The sequence below is a fragment of the Argiope bruennichi genome, chromosome 2 (genome assembly GCF_947563725.1).
Source record: "Argiope bruennichi chromosome 2, qqArgBrue1.1, whole genome shotgun sequence".
Lineage (NCBI taxonomy): Eukaryota > Metazoa > Arthropoda > Arachnida > Araneae > Araneidae > Argiope > Argiope bruennichi.
The window spans coordinates 59,134,434-59,160,466 of NC_079152.1; the positions used below are offsets into that span (position 1 = coordinate 59,134,434).

The 26,033-nt window shown below is 28.2% G+C and overlaps 2 protein-coding genes across 2 annotated transcripts in view; one reads left to right on the top strand and one right to left on the bottom strand.

The window, feature by feature from the left end:
* The first annotated feature begins 1,658 nt into the window (after positions 1 to 1,658).
* LOC129962198 (zinc finger matrin-type protein 5-like) lies at positions 1,659 to 6,511 on the top strand. The gene is made up of 4 exons (XM_056075938.1): positions 1,659 to 1,800; positions 3,078 to 3,140; positions 5,352 to 5,426; positions 6,270 to 6,511. The coding sequence occupies exons 1-4, from the start codon at positions 1,659 to 1,661 to the stop codon at positions 6,509 to 6,511; spliced, it is 522 nt and encodes a 173-aa protein (XP_055931913.1).
* Positions 6,512 to 8,053: 1,542 nt separating this feature from the next.
* Positions 8,054 to 26,033, bottom strand: part of LOC129962121 (splicing regulatory glutamine/lysine-rich protein 1-like) — a 35,780-nt gene continuing 17,800 nt past the window's right edge. The window contains exons 2-8 of the mRNA XM_056075856.1: positions 23,583 to 23,678; positions 21,473 to 21,548; positions 19,999 to 20,142; positions 18,535 to 18,711; positions 15,990 to 16,070; positions 12,004 to 12,201; positions 8,054 to 8,393 (exon numbers count right to left, since the gene is read on the bottom strand). Coding sequence (XP_055931831.1) covers positions 8,338 to 8,393; positions 12,004 to 12,201; positions 15,990 to 16,070; positions 18,535 to 18,711; positions 19,999 to 20,142; positions 21,473 to 21,548; positions 23,583 to 23,672 — 822 coding nt within the window. The 5' untranslated portion in view covers positions 23,673 to 23,678 and the 3' untranslated portion in view covers positions 8,054 to 8,337. The remainder of the gene's footprint in view (positions 8,394 to 12,003; positions 12,202 to 15,989; positions 16,071 to 18,534; positions 18,712 to 19,998; positions 20,143 to 21,472; positions 21,549 to 23,582; positions 23,679 to 26,033) is intronic.

The window sequence follows — 26,033 nt, forward strand, 5'->3', positions numbered from 1 at the left end:
AAAATACACACACGCACACATAATGTAAGCATGTATTTTTCTAATCAGAAGAAGTTTTGAAGACATTTTGCATTTTTGAGTTCGTTTTATTCCCTTTAATCCATCCGGGAAGTTATAATTATTTACAAGCAGGAACGAAGCGTACACACAACACGGAGCGAAAAGAAAGAAATGAGTGCAAGCTGATGAACATTTTATACCTTGTCTTATAAAACGTGAGATTTCTGACACGTGTCGACCTTGGCAAGAAAAACAGTGGGATCCTTTAAAAAAATATGTTTACATCAGCGATCCCTTCACTCGGAGCGTGGAAACCGCTGACGAAAGCATTTTTATAGAGCTTTCTGTTGCGTTAATTCAATAGAAAAAGTGGAATGGTATCAGTAAATAAGAGAATATTTTAGAATAAAAAGTTAATATGTGCTGAATGGTTATATATATATATATATATATATATAACCATTCAGCATATATATATATATATATATATATATTTTGTAGAATCTTAATTTATTAAAAAGTTGGGTGAATTTTGGTATTTTTCAGAAGAATTATTGCACAAAAATGAATTCTACACCATTTGAAAATTTAAAAAAATCATTGTTTTATTGATACCAATTTAATAGTCAAATTTTTGTTGAATGTGGGTTTTTTTCCCCCATAATTTCCAGCAATAGATTTTGTTATTGTACTGAAATGCAAGCCGTTTTCATTGTATCATAAAGTACCTGATTGCTTGATTTTCTTCCATTTGTGAAAGTTAAAGGATCAGGATTTTTTTTAGTATCTATATAGCTTACCGAACTGATAAACGAGTGAAGTTACAGTACTGACAAATTTAAAAGCTTGATGAACCTCTCATTTACATTTTTGGTAGCTACATGATATATTGGGAATGATCTCCGTAGTTAGTTTCATATACATAATGAGCGCACCATGTGTAAAACAATTAAAGTTGCACATCTTGAATGTCTGGAAATTTCACGGTATCACGTATATGAGGTTATATCTAAACTGTTTTACTGGAATTAAAAATAATCAATATCCCCGGCTATCAGCTGGTCACCAAAGCGACTCATTAATAAATAAAAACACATGCATTTTCACAAAATTTCTAAAATAAAAGAATAATCTAAAATAAATCCTTAACATCGCGTTAATTAAAAAAAAAAAAAGGACTGAGAAGTGAAATTAAATTGACCAGTTTTTAAAAGAAGCGCTTCATACTGTTCACTACTTAGGACGGGGATAGTGAACCAGTGGCACGCGTGCCATTGGTGGCACGCGGCACAGTATTTCAGGCACGCCACCGATCAAAACGGTTTGCATTTTAGTTCAAAATAACAAAGTTAAAAGACAGAAATAAACAATCGGCGTCTATGATTAAATAACAAAAATTGTCATACGAGCTCGGTAAGTTACTCGACTGCAAATGTCATCGTTCGGCATAGTAAACCTTTTCAAGAGGAAGAGTTTTTGAAAAAGGCCTGATTAACATGAGCGTCCTCATTTTTTGATAATTTTGATTAAAAAAAAGATAAGTTAATTCAGCGCATCAAAGATATTCCTCTATCTAGAAACACAATAAAAGAAAGAATCTTAAAACTGGCCGGAAATGTAACAGATCAACAAAAAATGACATTAACTCCGCTCCTTTTATGCCATGTCTTGACGAAAGTACTTACGTCACTAAATCTGCACGTTTAGCTGTTTTTGCTCGATATTGTGTAGGAAATGTCATTAAAGAAGAATTAATTGAGACAACTTCGTTGCCAACAACCACAAAGGACACAGATATTTGTACGGCTGTTAAAAATTCGCTTGCCGAGAAAGAAATTGATTTGAAAAGAACTTTTTCAGTAACAACTAATGGTTCTCCAAATATGGTTGCAAAAAAAAAAATGGTTTCAGTAGTTTATTTTAAACATACATAGGACATTCGATTCTTAAATTCCACTACATTATTCACCAACAAGCCTTGTGTGCTAAGAGTCTTTTAACATCTCTTGATAATGTAATGTTGTTAGACACAAAAACAATCAACTTCATATCGTCGCAGGCTTTAAATAAGCAAAAGTTTTATGCTTTCTTGGATGAATGCAACTCGGTCTCAATCCTAATATAAGTTATTTGTCATCTAATGTGCAACAACAGAAGTCACACTAATGTTACTTTAATTTGAATTACACGTATAAGAAAAACATTTACTACTTTACAGTGCAAAATGTATTTTTTCGTAGTAAAGAAGTTTTGAGTTGTTAGTATTTAATTTTATTATTTTCCCAATAATCACAAGTCAAAATTATTTGAAGGCACGTCGATACCTCATGAAAAAATTTTTTAGAAAAAGTGGCACGTTGATCCATAAAGGTTCGCCACCCCTGACTTAGGACTACAGCATGTCACTGGGTTCCAATATCTATTAAGATAAGAAAGATAAAGATTTCCTGTAGAATCTCCAGAAATGTTGAAAGCCACTTTAGATTAATTTAATCATTAAATAGATTTTTAAAAAAACAGATATCAAATCACTGTGAAAGAAACACAGAAAATTGTTTATCATTGTACTTATGTTTATTTACTTATTTATTTATTTATTCAAAATAAGTCTACTTTAGCAGTTTACATTAATTTAGGTCTTCTGTATATCAACTAAATCTGACATGCTTGTAATAAAGTGTTTTGAAATTCTAATTTAAAAAGTGTGATTTTTCATAACATTTACAACAAATAAAGATTGCAAATTAAAGTAAATCAAAGCATCAAAAATTTAATGGAAAAGGTATCTTTTATTGCATTCACAATATTTATTTATTTATAAATATTTATTTATTTTAAAAGACGGAAGGAGATTTCACAATTTCAAATTATTTTTCCGGACTCCTCCGCCTTTCCTCCTTATCTAATTTCAGTGCTAAATTTAAGACTTAAGATACTAAAGATATCAAAGGATTTTAGAAAATAATTTTAAAAATCTTACTTGTCCTAATTTGTTCATTTTTCTACAATTCTCTATCTCGTATATCTGATGCCATATGAGACGCATTTTATTCATGTGCTCTGTGTCCTTTTTTTAGATGCTGCAACGATTTTAGAAGAAGCTAAATCGAAGAAGCCATGCCGGAAGTTCAATACTACAGGTAGTCTCGTGTGTTTCTGAGTTTTTAAAAACATTCCAAAGATATATTGAAAGTAAAAATGCGAAATGTAGATTTTTTTTAACAAAGGATTTAAAGAACTTTTACTTTTCTATTAGCTTTTAAAAAAAATTTAGTGACATACATTTTATATTTTATGCATACTCTTGTTAAAGTAGGTGACTGTCTTGAAAAATCTATTCTTTTTGTGAAAATAGGAATTTGTTTAGTTAATATTTTTAATGTTGGAACAGTTTTCATAATAAAACCGTTTGAATTTTTTTGTAAACCCATTTTTTGGGAAGTTACACTGATTTTTGTATTTTCATTTATATACTTTTTAATGTTATTTTACATCTTTAAATGTTATTTTCTTAAATTCTATATCTATGGCAAAATTTCCTTACGAAAAACCTCATAAATTAAAATCTTATGCATATTTTTTGTTTAAATTTGATATAATAAATTCTCGATATGTTTTACAGTCCTTTAACTGGAAGATAATCATTTAGGAGTACTTTATAGTTGTTTTAATGCTCCACAAAGCGAAAAAAAAATTGAAAATTTTATTATATTTATCAATTGAACTTCAATATTCAAAGATTGTATTGAAATACAACTTACCTTTTATATCAGGAACTAGATAATATATTTCTTAAACTATCAAAAAAATTTTAAGTAGATTATTTGATAAATCATTAAACTAAAAGATTTTTTGCTTTATACCTCTTTTTATACAAAAAAAAAAAAAAAAAAAAAAAAAAAACACTTTTCTTAATTTTTTAAAACACTTTTGTCATTTAACTGATATATTTCTAGATGTTTTTTAATCTTTTCAAGAACGCAGTCACATACTTTCTGTAAGTTAGAGCAAGTGTTTTATTATTATTATTATTATTATTTTCACTGGAAATATAAATTAATTTTACGGTGTGTTTGTATATTATGGTCATTTTTGGTAACTTGCAGTATCTAAATAAATGGAACTATTGTATTGTATTTTTAATGACACAGTTTACTCTTCATCGATCCGTAGTCTCGACGCGTTAACTGCCGTGAGTTCTATGTTTAAATCATGTTATTCTTGACAACAGGGCTACGTGAAGTATATGTAATTCATTTCTGTTCCTCAGCATCAAGCGAATATAAGTTCAAAGAAGGGGGGGGGGAGATAAAAAAAAAATTCAGGTTATAACATATTTACTTGAAGAATCTAATTTTGCAGGATGAATAAATCTGCTAATAATTTTCCTTGCATAATTACTAGGATTATATCAGTATAAATCCTAATAGGTAATGATGGAATTCTTTTCAGTTTCTACGCTCTTCTGAAACATTGGTATAATGTGACACGTCCGTCTGTTGCCGAGACATAGATCCCTTTTAGCAGAAATGTATATGCCCTGGAATATTCGCTTGAAATGCGAATACTTCACATTGAATTCCATGGCATTCACCTATCAGAAGATACTATTTTCCTTGAATACGAAATAGATTGCAATTTAATTATTCTAAATCATTTAATTTCTTCTTTCAGAACAATTTCAAACAATTCAAACAACACAAATTATTGTTAGAAAGTTTTTAAGGCTCTCGAATTTTTTTTTCAGAGTCTGTTTCGTCGAAGTCGAAGAGTTCGCTTATTTCAAGATTATTCATTTTTATGAAAAATCTTGAAATTGGCGAAATAATCTCGTTATTGTGATAAAATAAATTAAGCTCCATTATTCAACAGAAAAACGTTTTTTTCGAGTGTTTATAATAATTTATAATGTTAATATCATTATAATAAATGATAATATGTGAATCAGTAATAATATTTTGCCTTCCAAATGAATTCTACTTCCTTTTCTTAACTTCATTTTCAATTCACACTATTCCCTATTTCAACCTATATAAAAAGAAAAGCGAACGAAAGTTGTAAAAAGTTGATTCTTTATATTAATAAACAATAATTATTGCATATTTTATTAATTAGTATTATTAATTTAATATTATTATTTAGGGGCATTATATTGATAAATGCCTTGTATTTTATTAGAGTACTTTTAACGTATTTTGTACTTAACAATCGAATTTTTTTAATTAATTACTATTATTTATTTTTATTGTCGAATCTGTATTAATTTTAAACGTAATCGAATATATTATTATCATTTTCTTCATCATCATATTGTACAGATATAAAATGATTATTGATAATAATTTTTTTAGGTCATTGTGAATTCGGAAGTAATTGCAAATATTCTCATTTAACTGCAGACGATATTTTAAATCTCATGGAACAAGGTATTTTGATATTTTCTTAAAATGTCATTATTCAAATTCATTATTTTTAATGATTTCAAGTCATTTTGTTTTTCTGTCAAGTTCTCTTTCAAGAAGTGCATTCTCTGTCTTTTTTCAACCGAATTATTTTTCAGGTTTAAAATAATAAAGTTAAGGATTTAAGAAGTGATTAAAATTAAAGATTAAAGTTAAAAATTTAAGTTCTGACCTAGCATTTCATGATCTAAACTAAAAATGCATTAGTATTTTTGACACTTTAAATTGATTTATTGATATAAATCGGTTGCAATTGAACTTCCTGTAATTTTATTAATTATTAATAAACTCGTAATTTCTAACCACGAATAAGATGTTGCCAGCATTTCTTCGCACTTAGCAATGTATAAACTCCCTAATCAAGCTGAATATACAAAGTGCAGCTTTAAAAAAATGTATCGAAATCTTCATAAACGAAAACGTTTTAAACAAAAATGAGGATAAATAATAAAATTAAATTTAAGCCTAATAGTGAATAGTTTCATAATTAATTAATCACAAGGCTGATTTTTTTTATTGAAACAATCGCTGGGTACAATAGAAAAATACGTAATTCCATCGAATTCATATAATCATCAATTTTGCCAGTAAGTTGCCTCCACGTATTAACTGAAAAGCAAGATTAACAATCTTATTATAACCAACTGCACTTAAACGTTATGACAGTATAAACTTGCTTTAACAATTCATTGTCACGTAGCATTGTAATTTCCGATATTTTCTTATTTATTAAAATGATATCTTTTAATGATTATAGGACTAATATTTAATTCCAAAAGTTTTTAATGGAATTCTAAATTTTTTCAGCCAATCAAGAAAAATTAGGAACTAAAGGAAAGAAGCCAAGGACAGATCCAGATATTGATTCATGGGTACAAACTAAATCGTTGAAAGTGGCTCAATCCTCTAATAAAGGCCCTTCAGATCCAGTAAAACCTGTCTTACCACCAATTATTTCCAACATTCCTAGTCTTCCTCCTTCTCTTATTCCGTGTAAACCATCTGAACTTCTGAATATTAAAAAAGATGCAGGGAATCACTGGGGTTAATATTCCCAGAGATAACTCATATTGTTAGAAGAATCATTTTATCTGTACAGTTTGTATATATTCAGTTCTATTTGAATAAAATGAAGTAAATATTAAAATTCGTAGCAATTTTGAAATGCGATATATATATGTAAAAATTTTCTATTTAATGTGAAAATTTTGAATTTAATCTTTTATGCATAATTTGGTCTTAATGGTTTCCCCAAAAATGTATTTTTAAATTTCAAATTTTCATAGAGATATTATTTTTATACTCTTTGTGAAACCTTGCACATATTCTGTTCATTTTTCTTTGAAACTATCCATTCACTCTATCTTCCTCATCTCATCTAAAATTCCATATGTTTCAATCTGAAATGAAATGATTTAACTTCGATTATATCAATATCTTGATTGCTATATCAAAAATTGTCTATCGAGATATAAGGATAGTAATTGAAATAAGTCAGCATCGACTTTTTTTTTTTTTTGTATAATACTGAATACCTTTGAGAATCATTGTTTACTGATTCAATAAAAATATTAATAAACTTCAAAAAGAAAATAAAATTTAAAACTTAAAAATTGATGTTATATTTTTATACATCTAATAATATTACAGTAAATGCAATGTTCTTAAAAATATAGGAACTGTAAAAAAAAAATTTCATCATTCTTTATTTTTGAAGATACACTTTATTAATAAAAGACCTTATCTTTATAAAACCAAATCTGTACTATAAAGTTTTAAATGTTATTAAAACCATGTTTTATGATAAACTTATTCAATATGCAACAAAAAAAAATATAAAAAATACTTTGCAGATTGATTACTAACAAATGAAGAAAAATATGCGTTAAAATGTTTATAGTAACGACAAAAATAATTTGGATTTTATTTAAACACTAAAAATCGTTAAAAATCATAACTAGGAATATTTTTTTTAATTTATGAAAATTAGAAGAAAAAAAATAAACAACAAGTGTAGATGATTGTTTAAAAATATTTTCCGAAGTTATCAAATAGAAATTAGCAAGAGTAGTTTTGAATTTGAAACTTTATGAAGCTTTGAATTTGAGACATTATGGAACTTTGAATTTAACTATTTTAGACCACTCTATGGCATCTGGTGGACACAACACTGAGCGTTATTGGCGATTCTTCCTTGAAATAACTATTGAAATGATGTAAAATAGTGATATTCAAAATTTTTACTGATTCTTCACACAAGAGTTGGAATAAATCTTCTTTAATAAAAATTTGAAAAATAAAGGATAATTCTGTACTTCATTTAGAACATTTTTTTTTCAATTAAATGTATGTACTTATCTTTTGAAGTTTAGAAATTAGACTTTGAATAAAATAAACACCCTGTGTACTGCATCCATCCGTGATAAGAATTGTACAGCTTTATTGCGTCGAAAGCTATTGAGAAAAAATAATGCTACGATTGTAATAATTCGATTTATATTCCATTTTTTGATTTATATGTATAATAAAGAATTATGAAGCACCTGCGATACCTTTTGTATGATCAAGAAAAGAAAAAAAAATGTCCCATCTTGAAAAATTATTCGTTTTATTTCAAGAAAATAGGCCTACAAATTTAATAAAAAATATGCCATCGACTAACATAACTAATATAGTTTGTACATGATTTTCAATCTTCATTATCATAACACAGAGTCGTGTTTCATTTTGATTCAATATTAATGTTATGCCATATATCTAATTTATTTTTCTTTCTCTCGACGTGTACGATGCTTGTTGTGTACATAGGGATGAAAGGAGTATTTGGTTAAAGATTGACAGACCATATATTTAAGCTTCTCTTGAGGAAGATAATCTATGTCTTCAGTCCTCGGAAGCAGGGGTCATATTTTGGCTTCGGCTTGTCGTTTACTGAAAAAAAAAGATAATAATCAGAAACTTCAGTAAAATTGTCAGATTTAAATATTAGTTTTCTTAATTTTATTCATTGAGAATTAATTCATCCATATTAAATTAACAAAAAATAAATAAGAATTTTACATACCGAGTAGTTTAAACCAAGATATACTATTCAAGAATTAGTAGAAAATAAGCCAGTGGTCGTAAGAACTCCAATTTTCATAGTTTGCATTTAAGAAAATGGAATTAAAATGTACGAAAGGAGTGTTGGGCAAATGACACAATTACAAGAATTGTACATTACTCGTGCTTGAGTTATATTTGTTCACAATCATAATGCATAGCTTTTGTCCGATGGTTCTAGGAAATACTCATTATGAGGCTTATCTTTTAATAAACTGATTAATTTAGTTTTTGCATTTCTAGAATTTTTTTTGTTTCATTAATATATTAATGATTTATTTTTGATGTTTTTTTTATCTTAGAAATTTTGTGATAATGCATATATTTTTATTTATTATGACCCATGACTGTACAGTATGACATTCGTTTTAAGCAGAACTTTCAGTGTGTATTCTACATGAAAAATAATTATATTAATCATAAGAATATTATCCCAATATGTTATAATTCTTATTATTTGTATGATTTATAAATTTATTTATTTTGCAACTTGGTAAATAAATTTTTTTGATCAATCTACTTGTGCCCCCTCCTCTTTCAGCCCAGTGGCACTTTTCGTTTGCCTAAAGGGAAATCGAATACTGATCTTGTCAATGAATAAATTGCCATCACAAATGTTTAATAATGAGTTATAAATGGTTTAAGAGTGCAATCAATGCTAAATAATATCCAAATATCAATTTAGTGCATTAACCATAAATACATGGATAATGGATCAAAAATAAAATTCAGTTATTTTAATGAAGTATTTCTTTTCTTTTTGGTGAGGGAGGGGGGAATCACTGGTTCTTTCATATTTTGAAATATATATTCAGATTTGACAATCTCATGACCACTTGCGTTTTCCCTCCATTGTTCTGAATAGGAGAGTGAGAGGCTGCCAAAGGCAGTACTATGCTGAAAGAGCCGGTTCTCGTCTGATCACCGCAGTGTTCTGAATTGGGTTATTTTAATTCTTTGGGTAATTATTATTTATTAATTCGATGTTACTTAAAATGCTATAAATACCATCGAGTTAATAAATAATAAACTCGATTTAATTTTTTTTCCCCTAAAATAATTTGGAATAAGTATGAAGAACCGCGTTCGTTTGTAATAACCTCCATTTCATTTTTCGAATGGAATGTAAGAAAATTCTTAAGCAATAAATTATGAAAGAGAACAGGACATGTAAACAATATATCTCATTAAAAAGTTATTTGAGGTCATTCAATTTTTTTAAATTGCTTTGAGTAGTTAATGGATTTTCTAAAAAAGAATTTTATATGTATAGCGTTCATGCGTAAGTGTAAAGGCTGAATGATATACTTCTGGTATTAATGATAGATTTTATTAATGTATTCTTTTTTTGTTTGTTTGAAATCTGTGAAGAACTTGATAATTGCAGGATTATTTTTAATACCAAATTTGATTGGATATAGAAATGAAAATAGATATTAGATTTTAAGAAAGGTTTATTTTTTTCCTGTTACTGAATGAGTCTTTAAAAAAAATAGCTTAATTGTATTATAATATTAAAGGCTTTTTTTTAACATAACATTTTGACTGTTTTTTAAACGAACTTCGGGCTGTGATCAGATGACTAATCTTCCTTTGAAATTCTACACCATATCAGTGAAATGATTTTTTGACTCTCAACGTTACATTTAAAGTATGCAGATCTTTGGAGAAATTGAACACTGGTGTGATTTAACCACTAGGCATGTGCGGTACTCAAAATGCCGTTTGTTTATCAAGCCTATCTGTTTGGTATTTTGTCCTGTCATTGTTAGCTTGCTTTTCTTAAGAACTTCATACTTTGCAATCAGGAAAAAAAATTCAACTTCTAGATAATCCAGTTTTTTCCCCTTCTATTTTTTAATTCGGTCATGTCATATAATTAATACATTATACGATGTTTTAATATGGCAGTTAAATTTAGTATATCTTACAGTTATATCTATCTTGATATATATGACATATACATCAAAAATTTATGTCACAGTTTTTATCTTTCGTTTAAAAAATGACATTAGATTTAAATCTTTGATATGACTCACTGTTTGATATTTATTAAAATGATTACATTATTATGCATGAATTTTAAGTATTCTTTTATAGTACATTCCAGTAAATAAAATAATTGCTAGAAGTCTAAAATGCATTATTTCTCGTTTTTCAATAACATAACTCTGCGCAGAACTCGAATATTTCACTCAGTCGTCTTACAAATTCAGTTTCAGACCATTAAATCGCCTTTCATTCTGTAGAACAATAGCTAAGCAACTAAAAGAATAAATGAGCAATAATGAAAATGTATGCTTGAGCATATATTAGCGTGTTTTTTTTTAATTTTATTTTTGATATGGTGTATTTCTTCTTCTATTTTTGGTATGGTATTTTCTTTAAAATCATATGGTATATTTTTATTTTATTTGAAAAATAATTTTATTTTTAAATTTATGTAAGAATTAGTTTGTAAATAATATGAAAATTCAGCAGTTTTCTCCAGTTAAATTCTTTGCTTGTTTAAACCAAAGTTGGAATACATTTTCTTTTCAATGTCTAAAACTTTTGCTTATATGGCTATTTTAAACCCATTAATTTATCCTTAAATTTTCAGATAATTATTAAAAATATTTTCTTAATAATTGCGATATTTTTAAAATTCATTTGTCTTCTTGTATATTCCTTATTTTATGAAAAATCAACTTTCAAAGCTCAAAAAGCCATCTTTCCTTTTCCTTGGGTTAAGACAAATTACAAATTTGGATTTTTACAAAGATTAATTTAAGTCTCTTAAATACAATATTTCATTTGGGGATGTTCTTTAAACAAATTGCTTATCAACATCTGCTGCATTTTTAAAAATAGTTTGTTATCCTATTTATTCTTCATTCTACCTATAAATAAAGATTTTTATTACTCCCCGAAATTCACCTGTTCTTTCATATATTAAGCCTATCAAAATTAATTCATTTTCTGCTGTTTAATACTGTTCTGTTTAAATCTAAGCTAGATTTATTTGAGTTTAACCCTTTCTAGGGCCGTAGGAAGTATGCTTCCCACCAAATTTATCAATCTTTGTATGAAATTATGTATGTTGGCATAAGTTCTGCCAAATTTTTTTAGTAAGTCAGAAACATGGATGCTTCAGTTCTTTATCTCAGACAAAATGATGTGTCTTGATTTGTTACTTGATTATTAATTAACCGAATTAATTAATTAATCAAATTAAATTTATCTAATAAGCTAAATGAATCCCTTTTCTTATTCTAATTTCAAGCCTAAAAATATTTTAACATAGTATGACTAGAAAAAAATGGCCCTTTAAAGGGTTAAAGCATTTATCAACTGGAAGTATGTGCCCTCTTCTAATGATTTGGAAATAGCTGTAGGTTCACAATTAAAACTGACATCCTTTACATAGGTTTCATGAGTAAATTCGAATCTATCTTACTTTCAACATTTCTAAATTCTTCTAGAATGACCGTCTTAGGTCCAGCTCCTCCAGTCCTGGCAGCCATATCATACGCGGCTAGCGTGCGTCTTTTCCTCTCTTCTGCCTCGCGAACGCGGGCTCGGATTGCACGTTCCATGGGGTCTAGATGTGAATCGTCTTCCGGAACACGAGTTTTGGGAACAGACACAACAGGTGCTGCAATAAAAGAACAGAAAGAATAAATAAAATTCAGTTAAAGTTCCTAAGGAACTATATTTTCATTCATGATATACTGTACCAAAACCAATCCTCCTTTAGCTCTATAGATTTAATTAAACTATAACTTTAAAAATAAAAAACTTTCTTAAAGATGATATTCATCATCTTTTACTTAGACTTATTTAGATTTCTTAGTAATTATTGATCAATTTATAATCATAAAATAAACATCACATCCGCCGTGCCAGTTTGATTTTGGAATATACTGAACAGTTTACCAGAGAAAAGAAGGTCGACCTTATGGCGCAATATAATATAACATATAGTTGTATGTCAGATAATATCTGATTGCATGTTCACCATATGATTATGACATCAAGTGAACTGATCTCAATAAATACAATCACTTATATTAATTATTAGGAATTCTATATACACAATACATTTTAATCATCGTGCAAGTGTTAATTTCTTACCCGTTAAAATTAAGATTACGCTTCTAATTGGAAACATATCGTAAATGACGTAATGTTTTATGTTGTTTAAATCGATAAATATTCTTCTGAAAAAATTACTTTACTTTTTTATATATATTTTCCCGATCTTATTAGTTATATTTGGTAAAATATTCTTGCCCTACTAACATTTCAAATAGAAAAAGTTAAACTCTTCTGCCACAAAAATGGCTAAACTATAAAGCTTTAAATTTCAATTATATAAGCGAATCATTTGAACGACGCAAAGGATGGTAGCAAGTCGACGGACAACCTGGTATTATTATTATAATTTTTACTGAAATGGAAAATTTGGTATTTTTAGCTGCCATTCCTAATGCCAAAAAAAAAAAAAAAAAACTGGAGTATTTAAAGAAACTATGATATACTGACTGTACACAATGCATCCCAATCAAGAATAGTGCTTTTTTTTCCGCTTGCTAATGTAATAAATGTGCCTTTTCCAGTAATTGGGAATTGTCAATGGCGTTATACATGCCACTTTCCGTAATGCATGTTAAGTTTTGAATTTATTGGAAAGCGATAGACACTAGAATGTATGTATCCTCGTATAACATATAGCATCCAAATCAGATTCGTGTATCTTATGCTGACGTATTGGCCAGCTGCTCTCCTTCATTTCCAACAGAGTTATGAGAGAAATATAACTGAGCTACAGCGACGCATGGTCAAGTATAGTTAGTAACAAATAATTCTTTCAGTCATTTAAAACTTTTTTTTAACCAGACTCTCATGCCTGCCTCTGATAATTTAGGTCATAATTAGAGTGAAAAACTTGAAAATATAATTCGAAGTGTCTATATATGTTTGTTCAACATCAATTCTGTTGCTGGAACAAGTATATTATATCACTTGACTGAGATGATTTTGGTATAGCCTGCCAAACTTATTGATCATTGGCCGTTTAAATGTAAAAAGTAAAAAGATGCTCATTTATTATCTGAGGGCAGAATGGACACTGATATGGCTTGATTGGATGATATAGATGTAACGATGTTAATGAAACTTCATATAAACTTTTCTCATTAGCTGACTAACTATGAGTGATTAAATAACCGTAGTTGATTGATAATGAGTCAACACTAACCATTCCCTCAGAACTGGACAGAGAAAAATTGTTTAAATGCATGTTATAAATGGGACGACTAGTATGAAATTCGGTGGTTTTCCCAAAATATGGTACAATCATTTCTTTATTGATCAACTAAAAATATTATAGGAATAAATTACCTCTTATCCTATCTATTAGTGTGGGTAATCTCTAAAATACATATAAAAACTGAAGTGATTGAAATAAAAAACTTCATTTATCTTACTGGAAATATAGTGGAGCTAAATTTTTTTTTTTATCTACCTCTAAGGATTATGAGTATAGCTAAAACATTTAAAAAGCTTATTTAAAACAACTGGATCAGTTTCGATGAAAAATGTTTCATCAGTTGATTTAGATATTTTAGTCTCTGAAATTTTACTTGAATAATGATTCTCACATTGTTGAATAAAAAATAATGGAAAAGGAGTTCTAATTCACCCTTTTCTAGATTCTGTGCAGGCATTGTGAGATATTTAATAAATAACAAAATTATAATTAGCAAAAAAATATGTCAAGAGTAGAGTTCCTAAAATATTATATGTCAAAAACAACTATCATTGTAAAAAAAATGAAGTGCTGTATACTATAATCTCAAATTAAAGAAGAATTTTGTACTATTAATTTGCGAATCATTTATTAGAATTAGAGAAACATTTCCTCAATAAAGTGACATTAATAGACACTTTGCTATTAAATAATATAATTTCGTTTCTTGACTACATGTGATTTTTACAAAAACTAAGACTGGTCAAGGACCGGGTACTCTTCTAAATTGGTATGAAATTATTTATCTTGTATTGTTGCGTTACGTTGGGAGAAAAAAATGTAACCCAAAAACTAAAAATGAAGACAAGATCATCACAGTTAAATTAGACTTATCCATTACGTAAATAACGATTTGATAGTTGTAATTTTTATTGTTATTTTATTCTGAAATGATTAACATTAAAGGCATGATACATTAGGTCTGTTATTAATAAAATGTATTATCAGATTAATATTACCTATAATTTTTAGTGTCCATTTATTTGACTTCACAGTCTCCTTATGATATGTAAATGCACTTTATTTTAAGCTGGGTTGTGACGTTGCGTTCTTTATTTTACGTAAATTGCATGCTAGATTCCAAAATTAATTTAGCTCGGTGCTGTTTTCAAAAATGTCAATTCATCATGAATTGAATTCGCTATTAGTTTTCAATAAATATCTCTTTAATTGAACTTCTTCGAAAAAATGCTTTGAGGTTAATCTTTAATGGCATTGGCGAAACGTGGTGCTTTTGCTGAATTTGCAATGTTAATGAGAATAGCAATAAAGAACAATGAAACAAGCAAAACAAATGTGAATTCTTCATGTAATTCTAATTTATGATAGAATAATGACAACTATCGATTGTAGCTGTTTCTTGCTATAATATATTAGAGACAAAAGTAAAGTCATAAAAGAACAAGTTACATTCGGTACTGCATTTTTGGTTAGGCAGCGGCGTAATGATAAGCTGTATTAAAATTAAATAGCTGTCGCTGAACAATGGCTATTGCAATGCATTTGTTGAAATGTGTTTCTATTTAGGAACATATCTCAACTGTCATGTTTTTCAAAGAACTGTGGAAGATATGTTGGGAAAAATGTTACTGCATGTTGCCTTCATCTATAGAAAGAAGAAAGAAGCAGTCGATGAACAGAGAAATTAAGACAATCTATGTTATTTCTTCGGTATAAAAAATAATGTTTAAATTAGATACAAGTAATAATTAATCAAGTATGTATTTGTATTATAGTCGCAATTAGAATAAGTCGAAAATTCTACTATAGATAACCTAGTTATCTCAAAGTAACTCCGGAATTTACCGATGCATTCTTGATCGAGAATAATATAAAATGGGTTTAAGTCAATCAAGAATTATTTAATTTTTATTGTAGAGAAAACTTCATAACAACAAAAAAGGCTAGCTTAAATTAATACAGAAATTCTCCCTTAATTTAGTTGAAGCTAAAAGCTATATTTTTAGAAAGCGTTATTTTTTTCCTCTCTTTTTTCATAAGCTTTTCTACACTTCTCTTTTTTTCCTCTCCTCAACAGACTTATAATCCGATTAATGGCAGCTTTGTATATAACGAATATTATGATTTCTTTCGCATGCGAATTTAACGGGGTATCTTAAAAATTAACTTACCTTTTTCTACTTTTGGTATGCCACCTGACATACCAAATGTACAGCTACTCTGTACTGGTTTTTTTGGCTCAAGCTTTGACACTAAAAAAGAACAAATAGCATTACAGAGATTATTATTCAGAAATCACAACTGACACCAGTCACTAATCGTACAATCGAAGCTCTTATACGTGTCTTTTAAAAATAATCATTTTCAAAATATATAACAGAACTTTCGATTTATTTTGAAAAAAATTTCCTTTTGTTTTCAATCTCTAAAATTGATACTTAACATTAAAGCATACTGCTGTGTTCAGATGAAAATAAGATATTACCAAAATTTAAAAGTGTCCTTGCATGAATTTTTTAGAATACATATATATTTATAATAATTATATAATTTCTTGTAAATCATACTCAAAAAAATAAATCTTAATGTAATCATCTTCAAGAGCGACGCCTTTAGTATATATTTTGCAAAAAAATAAAAATATATTGCTTTATAAAATAACATAATTATATTATAAATGTAAATAAATAATATTTATATCACTATGGTTTAAGTAAATACTGTCTTAAATTATAATAAGATATTTGTAAATTGACATTTTTAGGCGAGAATTTAAATAAGCCGGACAATATCTTAGCGATGGCAATAGGCGCTGGAATATGACATTATGTTTTCGTTCTTTCATATTATTTTATTTCAAAAAATTATATAAGAGCATTAATTATTGATTCTAACGGTATCTCATAAGACTGGCACCCAGGGCATCAATAACCCTTTTGGCCCCGGTCGCTGCGCCACAAAGTGGACATGTAAATGTCCTGGAATTCGTAGAGTTATACGTATTCCAAAAATCTATAACTATACTTATAACAAAGTTCAATGTGTCTGTGTGTGTGTGTTGCGCTCTACAGGCCAGACCGTTTGACCTACAGCTGCCAAATTTGGCACTTGTATACCTTGGAGGTCGAGAATGTGCACCTGCGGTTCCTTTTTTGAATTTTTAATTAGAATTTTAATTATTAATTAAAAACTAACTTTCCCGCCAAAAAATTCTTCATTTCCCCACCTCCAAATGAGAAGGCTTCAATTTTTCCCCCCTCACGCTAATGAGGTTAGACTTAACATTTTTCGACCGATTATTTCAAACAATTTTTTTTATTTTCTTAATGTTTGCATTTAAAATTAAACATTGTTAATGAATCGATCTTTCAGATTCATTCTGAAGTACTTTTGAATTAAAATAAATCAGAATAAAGGAAATTAAAAATTTTTAATCTGCATAGCGTTACCCCAACTGGTGTAGAAAAATTCACGCAATTGCGTTCCATATGTGGCGTAGAAAATTCACGCAAGCGCATTGTGTTCTGATTGTTGACAACTATTTTCAACGGACTAAATATAAATTATTTTTAGGTTAGTTGCGTGCTTTTGTAATTAAATTGTATTTTTGTTAGTTATATATATATATTTTTGTGTATGCTTATAGTTTTAAGTACATCGTTTCTTAAGTAGTTTTTTTAACTTGTTTTCGACCGATTATTTTAAAGGATTCTGTTTATTTCCATAGTGTTTGATGCATTTAAAATGAAACATTGTTAATTAATCGATCTGCTTCTGATGAATCTGAGAAAATTTTGTTGACCAATTCTTGAGATATTGCATAAATTAAGAAAGATATTCTTTAGTACCCATAAGGTTTAAAGACTCCGTGACTCTATTTTCAGTAATCATATTATTAAAAAAAATGCTTTGTTTCAGTAAAAAATATTATTATATTTTGCAGATTAATTGCAGATTAATCATTTCCACTTTAATTTAAAGCATAAATTCTACGGGAGCTAACAGAAAAGTAGAGAGATACATATTATGTTATGACTGAAGGCCTTTATAATATTATGTGTGAATTATATGACTATCAAAATTTGAAGTTTTAAAATATTTTGATGAAGAAGTTATTAAAGTAGGAATTACATAAAATATATAGTTATTAAAATTTTAGCGAGAATTAAGATTGGCGAACCGACTGGTCGCCAAAGGCGGCTAGTATATAATATAGAAATATATATATGCTCATAAAAAATAATTAAAATTAAGCTTAAAATGCCATTACTGCGCATGAAAAAAAGAACAAAATCATAGGTACTTTGGAAAAAGATAAATATAAGATTCGAATTTATTTTCGTAAAAACACGATAAAAATCTATGAATTGTCTTTCTTAGGCTGAGTACAATGGTTAATCCATGACTTCTTAATCTCAGGGGGGGGGATTGTGTAGAATATTACTGAAATCGTGAAAATGCCAACACTGTTTCTTTTTTAAGGGCGGAGTCAGTAGTTGCACGCAAGAATAATTTGTATCTTACATCATCATCGCGAAAAAAATTTCATCCAAACTTTGCGAATATTTTGAACTAAATTTTCATTAATAAATGTTTTTATTTCATTATTTAATTTCTAATTTTAGAGTCGTTAACTTTTTTCTTCAGAAAGGGATAAAGGGGAAAAAAAGATTTAAAAAAGCCTGAAGTGATATTTGATAAAATTGTAAAGAATACCGTCAGCACTCCTGAAGGAGTCAAATTCAACGACCCGCGCGCCTCCTGCTGGTTGACTTTTGGCGGCGTGATCATATGCGGCCAAAATTCTCTTCTTTCTATCTTCGCAAGCTTTAAGGCGGTCCCGAATGGCATCCTCCACCAGATCCTTCTTCTTTTCACCAGGGTTGTCTGATACTTTGAAAAAAATTGATAAACATTATTGGTTTTAATAAAACTCTTGTTTATACATGCATATAAAAAGAAAATTCCTTAATAGTAATTGATATTTTCACTTTTTAGAGAATGGTGTCTTTTAACAAATTTCAAAAGCTCTTCACATGTCAATATTCTCAAGAAATCCGACTTCCCAGACTTCTATCCGTACAGTAAATATGTGATCTGTTATAGAGTCCCGTTCCGACGACCCGTTCCTTTACGGATATGGGCGTAAATTTGCCATCTGGCCCATTGTAGAAATAGAGTATATATGAAAGTCGAATTGCAACCACCTCTGAGTCATTTCATAAAAAACTGTGAAATCGGCAGATGGCTGCAAAAGGTATATTCTTTACTGAATGCATAAAATCCTTCACACTAGCAAATTATCCAGAAAGAAGGCTTTTCAGTATTTGATAATCCACAATGCCCCTATTTGTAAAACAATGAAAATCTAAATTTTTCGACTTTTTTTTTCTTGCACGCGTGCATTATAATGTAAATACTTTATTTGATTTTTTTTTTGTCATCCGGCAAATAAAATGAATCCATAAGAAGCTATAAAAACCAAATCTCATAGTCTGTATAATTTTAGCAAAAAAGTAAATTTTAAGAGAGAAGTGTCATTCCCCCCCCCCGACAGAAAACCCTTTGAGTTAGCAGAAGATTAAATGTGCAATTTTTATTCAGAATTCTTCAGTTGATTAACATGTAAGCACTTTTGAATCCAATTAGAATTCATGAAAAACAAATCAATCTCTCCAATCATACAAGGGGTCCAGTATCCATTCTAACTCATTAACTAATTTCTAAAATATAGAGACAGGCATATATTTCCATTGGAAAAAAATACTCTAAATTGTTAAAGAATTATATTTCATATTGCTTGAATCATTAAATTTGCTGCTGATAAAATTTTGAAATCTAAATTTTATAACATTCCCTCAATTTTTTATTAATCATTTACTCTACTCAATAATACATAAACAAATGACAGTATTCCACTTCTCGTCACTGTCCTATTCATAAATTTAATTCATTTTTATTGAAAATTATTTCCAAAAATTAAAGAACGAAGCATTGAAACTCATTGAGGATATCTGACGATGTATAGACGATAAGTGGATTTTACGAGGTTCACCAAGTATATGCATCATAAGAACAGCTTACAATTCCGACCAACCTAGGTCTCCTATTATAACCTTGAGAAACTTGGGGAAACTCAGATCAAGCTCATGAATACAAGACTTTAGAGAAGTGACTCACTTCTTCTGGCCGGGCCTCCTTGTTTCGCCATCTCGCTGTACATCTGGAGAGTCTGCTGCTTCTTGAGCTCTGCTTCCCTTTGCCTATCCCGGATTCGTTGCTCTCGCTCGTTCTCCCGTTTCTTCCGCTGCTCCTCTTTTTGGGCTGTTAAAAAAAACTATTTAAAGTCGAGCTCAAGATATGTTTAATCATAAGGAATTCCATAACAGTAACAAATTATAAAAATACTAGTCCCCTTTGGTCATCACTTTATTCAGCCAAGATTATAGAATTTTTAGCTATTAAATTATTAATATGAAACACATTGAAAAAAAGTTCACCTTGTTATTTAATACTACTGAAAAGCATGGATTCATTTAAATTAGTAATAAATTAAAAAATGTACATATTACGAAATAAAAGCTGAAGTGAAGATCCTGCTAAGGAGTTCAAATATTAGCAAATGCGTGCATTTGAATGTTTTGAAGACGGGTTTAAATTTCATTATAACATTTAAAAATCTTATTACAAATATTGCTTGAAACTGAATTGAAAAATATTGTTAAAAGGGCCCAAAATATATAAGAATCTGTAGAAAATTATATTATTTATAGTAAAAATTACAAAATAGTATTAAAATATAAGTATTGCTTGCGATATCTGAAGTGATTTGTTTCTTCTTATAAGTATCTATAAATAAATATCTATATATTGGACTAATATAGTTTTGGTATTCTTTCAAAAGTTTTTTTAAAGTTTGGTATTTTTTAATAATTATTAATATACAGGTAATTTATGAATTCCAGGGGTAATCGAACCTACTTATCCAGTAACACTACAAATTTTGATAAGAGGAAGGCCAATTGCTCTTACTCTCTCAAGCTTTGTGGGATTAAGTTCCGGAGATCTGGTTGGCCTACCGATATACCAAAAATTCATCAACCAAATGAGTATAGGGATAAGATATTGTGATTCTGTTTTGAAAAGTAAGGACATTCGGCTTATAGACTGATCAGGTAGATTTCGGAACTTCACCCCATATAGCATGTTTGGGAAGCACTTGAAAAGGCATTTGTATATCGCTTATCTCTTCCCAAAAAGCTAGAAGTAGTGTTTCTGGAAGAGGTGTAGCATCTATCATAAGAAATGATAAATTGTTTAATTTCAAGCGTGAATTCACATTGTGAAAGCTGTATAACTGTTAGAGATGTCGTAACTAATATTAACCTCTTTTTTCTATCTTGTAATGTTTGTTTTATTCTTTCAATGGCCTGCCCTAATGATCATAATAATTTATCACATTTCTTTTTGTATTACATCAACTTATACGCCCAAGTTCGTTAAACTCTCTATAGTGCTTAATATTCGATCAAAATTAAAAATTCTCTTACTTTTAAAAGCCAATGTGTGTTCAAATGATTAAAAGTTAACATTAAAATTTTTAAGTTATGAAAAATTATATAACGAAAACATTATTATCACATTGATCTTTTACCTTTTAACACGTATTGCACTTGTCTTAGCCTATCCCTGATCTTTTTTCTTTCATCAATGTCTTCAGTTTCATCGAGCTGGAAAAAAAAATTTAAATATATTAGTTTTATTTCCACCAGCAGATATATTTGTAAAAATGGGTGAATGCTCTCCTGTGTATTTTTTTGTTTCTAAAAATTCATTGAAAGTTTACATATTTTTAGAATCGATAAATTTAAAATCTAAAAAAAAAAAAAAAAAAATAACAGCACTTTAATTATTTTAGAAAAAATCGTTTGTAGTGAATGGAATTCTTCTGCGCTATAACAGAAAGCTGCTTTAACAGTAACGAATTTTTTCTATTTAAGAAAATGTTCAGTTATTAAAAATTTTTGTTACATAACCAGTTTTTAAGTTCTCAAAATATAGCAAGATATTATTCAATAGCATGGTACAAAACATTGAATTTAATGCAAATTAGCAAAAATCACAAAATGGAAGGAAGGTATGTAAGTTTACTAACATTTTTAAAAGTCAAAGTAATTGATTCGAAGAAAAGAGTTATATGATATTGCATAATTTTTAATATGTTTTCATCTATTATTAGTAAAATATTTGATAAATATTTTAAGCTTGTGAAAACAAGAAAGTACTGATTTGAATTTGTTAGTTAGGCATGATACTGAGAAATTATTGCTCTGTTACATCTATCAAACATGAAACGTTTACATGTAAATATTCAGTTGTCTAAATCTCAAGTATTAGACAAATATTACTAAAATACTAAATCTTAGACAAATATTTGAAACTCATTATTTGTTACTGTTTTATATTTATAAAGAAAATCAAAGAAAGTTTTTAAAAATATAACATCTGTCCAAAGAAAATTTAAAATTTTTCCAAATTTAATTCTTAGTGTGAAACAACTGGTTTTGTGCAACTCAATATGTACTTTATTTGAAATCTAATATATAAAAAAAACTATATACTTTTTCTTGCATCGTTCTTTAATTTTTTTCGTGATCATTGGGGATGGTTGATGTCGCTGGATTTGCTAAACCCCACAGCATAGCCGTAAAATCAAAAAATTTGTTTCATATATTGAGTGAATCTTAGGAGGTCAAAATTTTAATGTCAAGCGATCCTTTCAAATGAAAATTAAAAGCATACTGAAAATATGGTTTATCTTATCCTTGTTAATTAAAAAAATTAGTAATTAAAATATTTTCTACCGTGTACTTTTTCGCCCATTTTAGATTCATATAGCGAATATGAGGTTTATCTATTTTTAAAAATTATGCTTAATGTACGAAATTTTCATCTTGTACTTATTTTAAATTGTGCAACATCTACAAAAAATGCTTAGACAATAAAGAAAAACTTAATATCTTTCAGACAGCGCGCATTAGGGTACCTGCCGAATGGGTGCTTATAGAAAATTGAAGACTCACTTTAATTTGAAACTATTTATTTTTAGTATTTTTATGTACATTATATTAAGAAAGGAAAGTAACAGCAAAAGTAAGAGTTAGAAGTTAGCAAAAACAGCATATTCAAAAACAATATTTTCTTAGTTTATCAAGGTTTAGTTTAACATTTCTAAACTATTTCTTTTGAAAAATCTCTCAAATGTATTAGATTATATTTAAGTATGTATCTCAAATTGAAATACATAATTGCTAAAATAATATTTCTTATTCACTATTCTGTATTTGTCGAGAGATATTAGCTTCCAGGGAACTTTTTTAACTTAATTTCAACACTTAACCATGGATTTTACTTGATAGTAATTTTCAAAATTTATCAAATAAAAGTGTTTATCAGTATATCTACTTCAAACTTTCCAAATTTCATTATAGCGCATAATAATCAGTTATATGTTTCTGTCATTTTTCATTGCATAAAAATTGTTACTTTTATGTTTACAGAATTTCAAAAAAAAAAAAAAAATGGAGTGAGGAGACATACATTGTTTGACTGCTTGGTATATTTACTATTAGTTTTGCTCTGTGTCACTGTTGGGAGATGTGTAGACTTTAAAATTTCTCTTTTATTGCAATTATACAGAATTAAAATAAATTCACATATATTCCAGATGAAATTTTTTTTTAATAATCTTTACTGTTTCTTACCATCTCTATAAGTGTCTGTTCATCTTCGATAGATTCCAGATCGATTTCTTCTTCCTCCTCTTCTTCATCTTCATATTCTTGGTGCTGCATCCTGCTCTGCAAAAGAATTATAATAGCAGTCAAGTATGATTTCTCTATAAGAGGATTCAGTATAAATTACAGGTAGAGCTTTTCGTGCTTTGAGTACATGAGGAATGATATTAAGTATATAATGTTGAGTACATAAGGCATCACAGTTGCGTAACAAATGCAAGTGTTTTCATCATGAAGCAGTGCTCTGTCTTATACTAAGCTACAAAATTGCATTCTTTTTTCTCTCTCAAACTGCACAAAAATAACAAAAAAAATTTTGGCATGAAGCATTTGAAATGTCTCTCATTAGTATGAGTAAACGTCATGTCTGTTGTTTCCATATTATTGTGCTAGGTATTATTTGAAAGGTTTTTTTTAAGAAAGATTTTTTAAGGTTCTAAAATGCTTTATATAAGCAGGATTTAACTAACAAGGGGAGGGCACGGGATTGAAATCTGGGATCGGGATGTGATTTAGTATAATGATAGTATTTATTTAGAATGTTCATTCGTGAAAATATTAAAACGCAATCGCCAGTCGATTTCGAGAAAATGGTCTTCAAACTTTTCGTAAAGCTTATATACTGATAACTTGATTCCCGTCACGATGATTCCGATGGCATGGTTGTCTAGGTAACCGTCTCGTATGCGGAAGGTCAGGGTTCGAACTTGGTTAGGAATTTTTTTTTCTTTCTTAATAAATTTTATTCAATTCAAAATTTACAAATACTCTTAATTAATATATTTTTAATTTTTTTTCATCCAAAATAAACATTTATTATTTAAAGACATAATAATAAAATTAAAATTTTAAAACAAAAATATTATAAATACAAATGCATTTTTTAAACAAAATAAAGTTATTTAAATTCAATTAATTATTTACAGATAGTTTTAATTAATATGCTACGTATTTTTATTCAAGGATAAATGTTTATTCTTTTAATGCTTAAATTATAATTTAATGTTTAAAGGAAAAATAACTAAAAACGTAACATTAACGGCTACAGATAATTTAACTTGCTTGCATCATTTTCAAAGAATTAATTTTCAAATTCTTGGATTTTAATAATAATAAATTATTAATTGTAACTCAACGAAGCTATAGTTATATCAAAAATTGAAGGGAGCAGCTGATATATGTTAAATATGTAAGCAAACATCCCCAACTGCAGTAATCAAAAGAAATAGTAGAGAGAAGGTGCCAATTTATTGAATGCGTAGGCAGATGGTTCAAAGCGTTTTAAGCGAATACAAAATTCTTATTTAATCGAACATGATCAAGAAATAAATTCTTGCGAGGATAGTGTAAAAATTCAATCAATTGTACACCATCAATTGTCATCACCAATTTTAAATAAGATGATAAGGTATGCATGGTACGCTGCCCAACTTTCTGATGAAACAGAGATATTTTAAATGCAAATGAAGTTTGTTTTCTCATAGATCTCTTAAAGAAACCTTGCTCTTGTGTACAATCATCATTTATTAGTTGTGCAAAATTCGAAATATATTTTGTTTTCAATGTTTTTACAATAGTAACCATTCTAGTTTTTGTATATAATCGAAAGTAAATGCATATAAGACAATTTTTTAGAAATATTGAATAATGTTTTTTACAATGTGAGTATTTATAATTAATAATTATCACCATTTATGTTATATTTATTGCTATTTTTAAATATTAAATTACAATTTAAGTATTAAAATAATAAGCATTTATCTTTGCATAAAAATAAGTAGCATATTAATTAAAACTATCTGTAAATAATTAATTAAATTTAAATAATTTTATTTTGTTTAAAAAATGCATTTGTATTTATAATTTTTTTCTTTAAAAATTTTAACTTTATCATTATGTATTTTGATAATAAATATTTATTTTTGGATGAAAAAAATTAAAAACATGTTAATTAAGAGTATTTGTAAATTTTGAATTGAATAAAAGTTATTAAAAAAGAAAAAAAATCTTAGCCAGGTTCAAACCCTGACACTTCCACATACGAGATGGTTACCTAGACAACATGCCATTGGGATCCTCGGGACGTGAGTCAAGTTATCAGTATATAAGCTTTACCAAAAGTTTGAGGACCATTTTCTCGAAATTGACTGGCCATTGCGTTTTAATATTTTCATGAATGAACATTCTAAATGTATACCCTCATTATACTAAATCTCATCCTGATCTCAGATTTCAACCCCGTGCCCTCCCCTTGTAAGTTGTTTTGAAGAAGAGTTTTTTCAATCTAATGAAATCTATCCCTGAAGAAGAAGAAAAAAATTGTCATATCACATGAAAAGAGAGGCTTTATAGAGGGAAATAAGCTATCCAACTGCATACGATTGGGGTGCAACGGAGGGGTATGTGTCAAAATCCCTT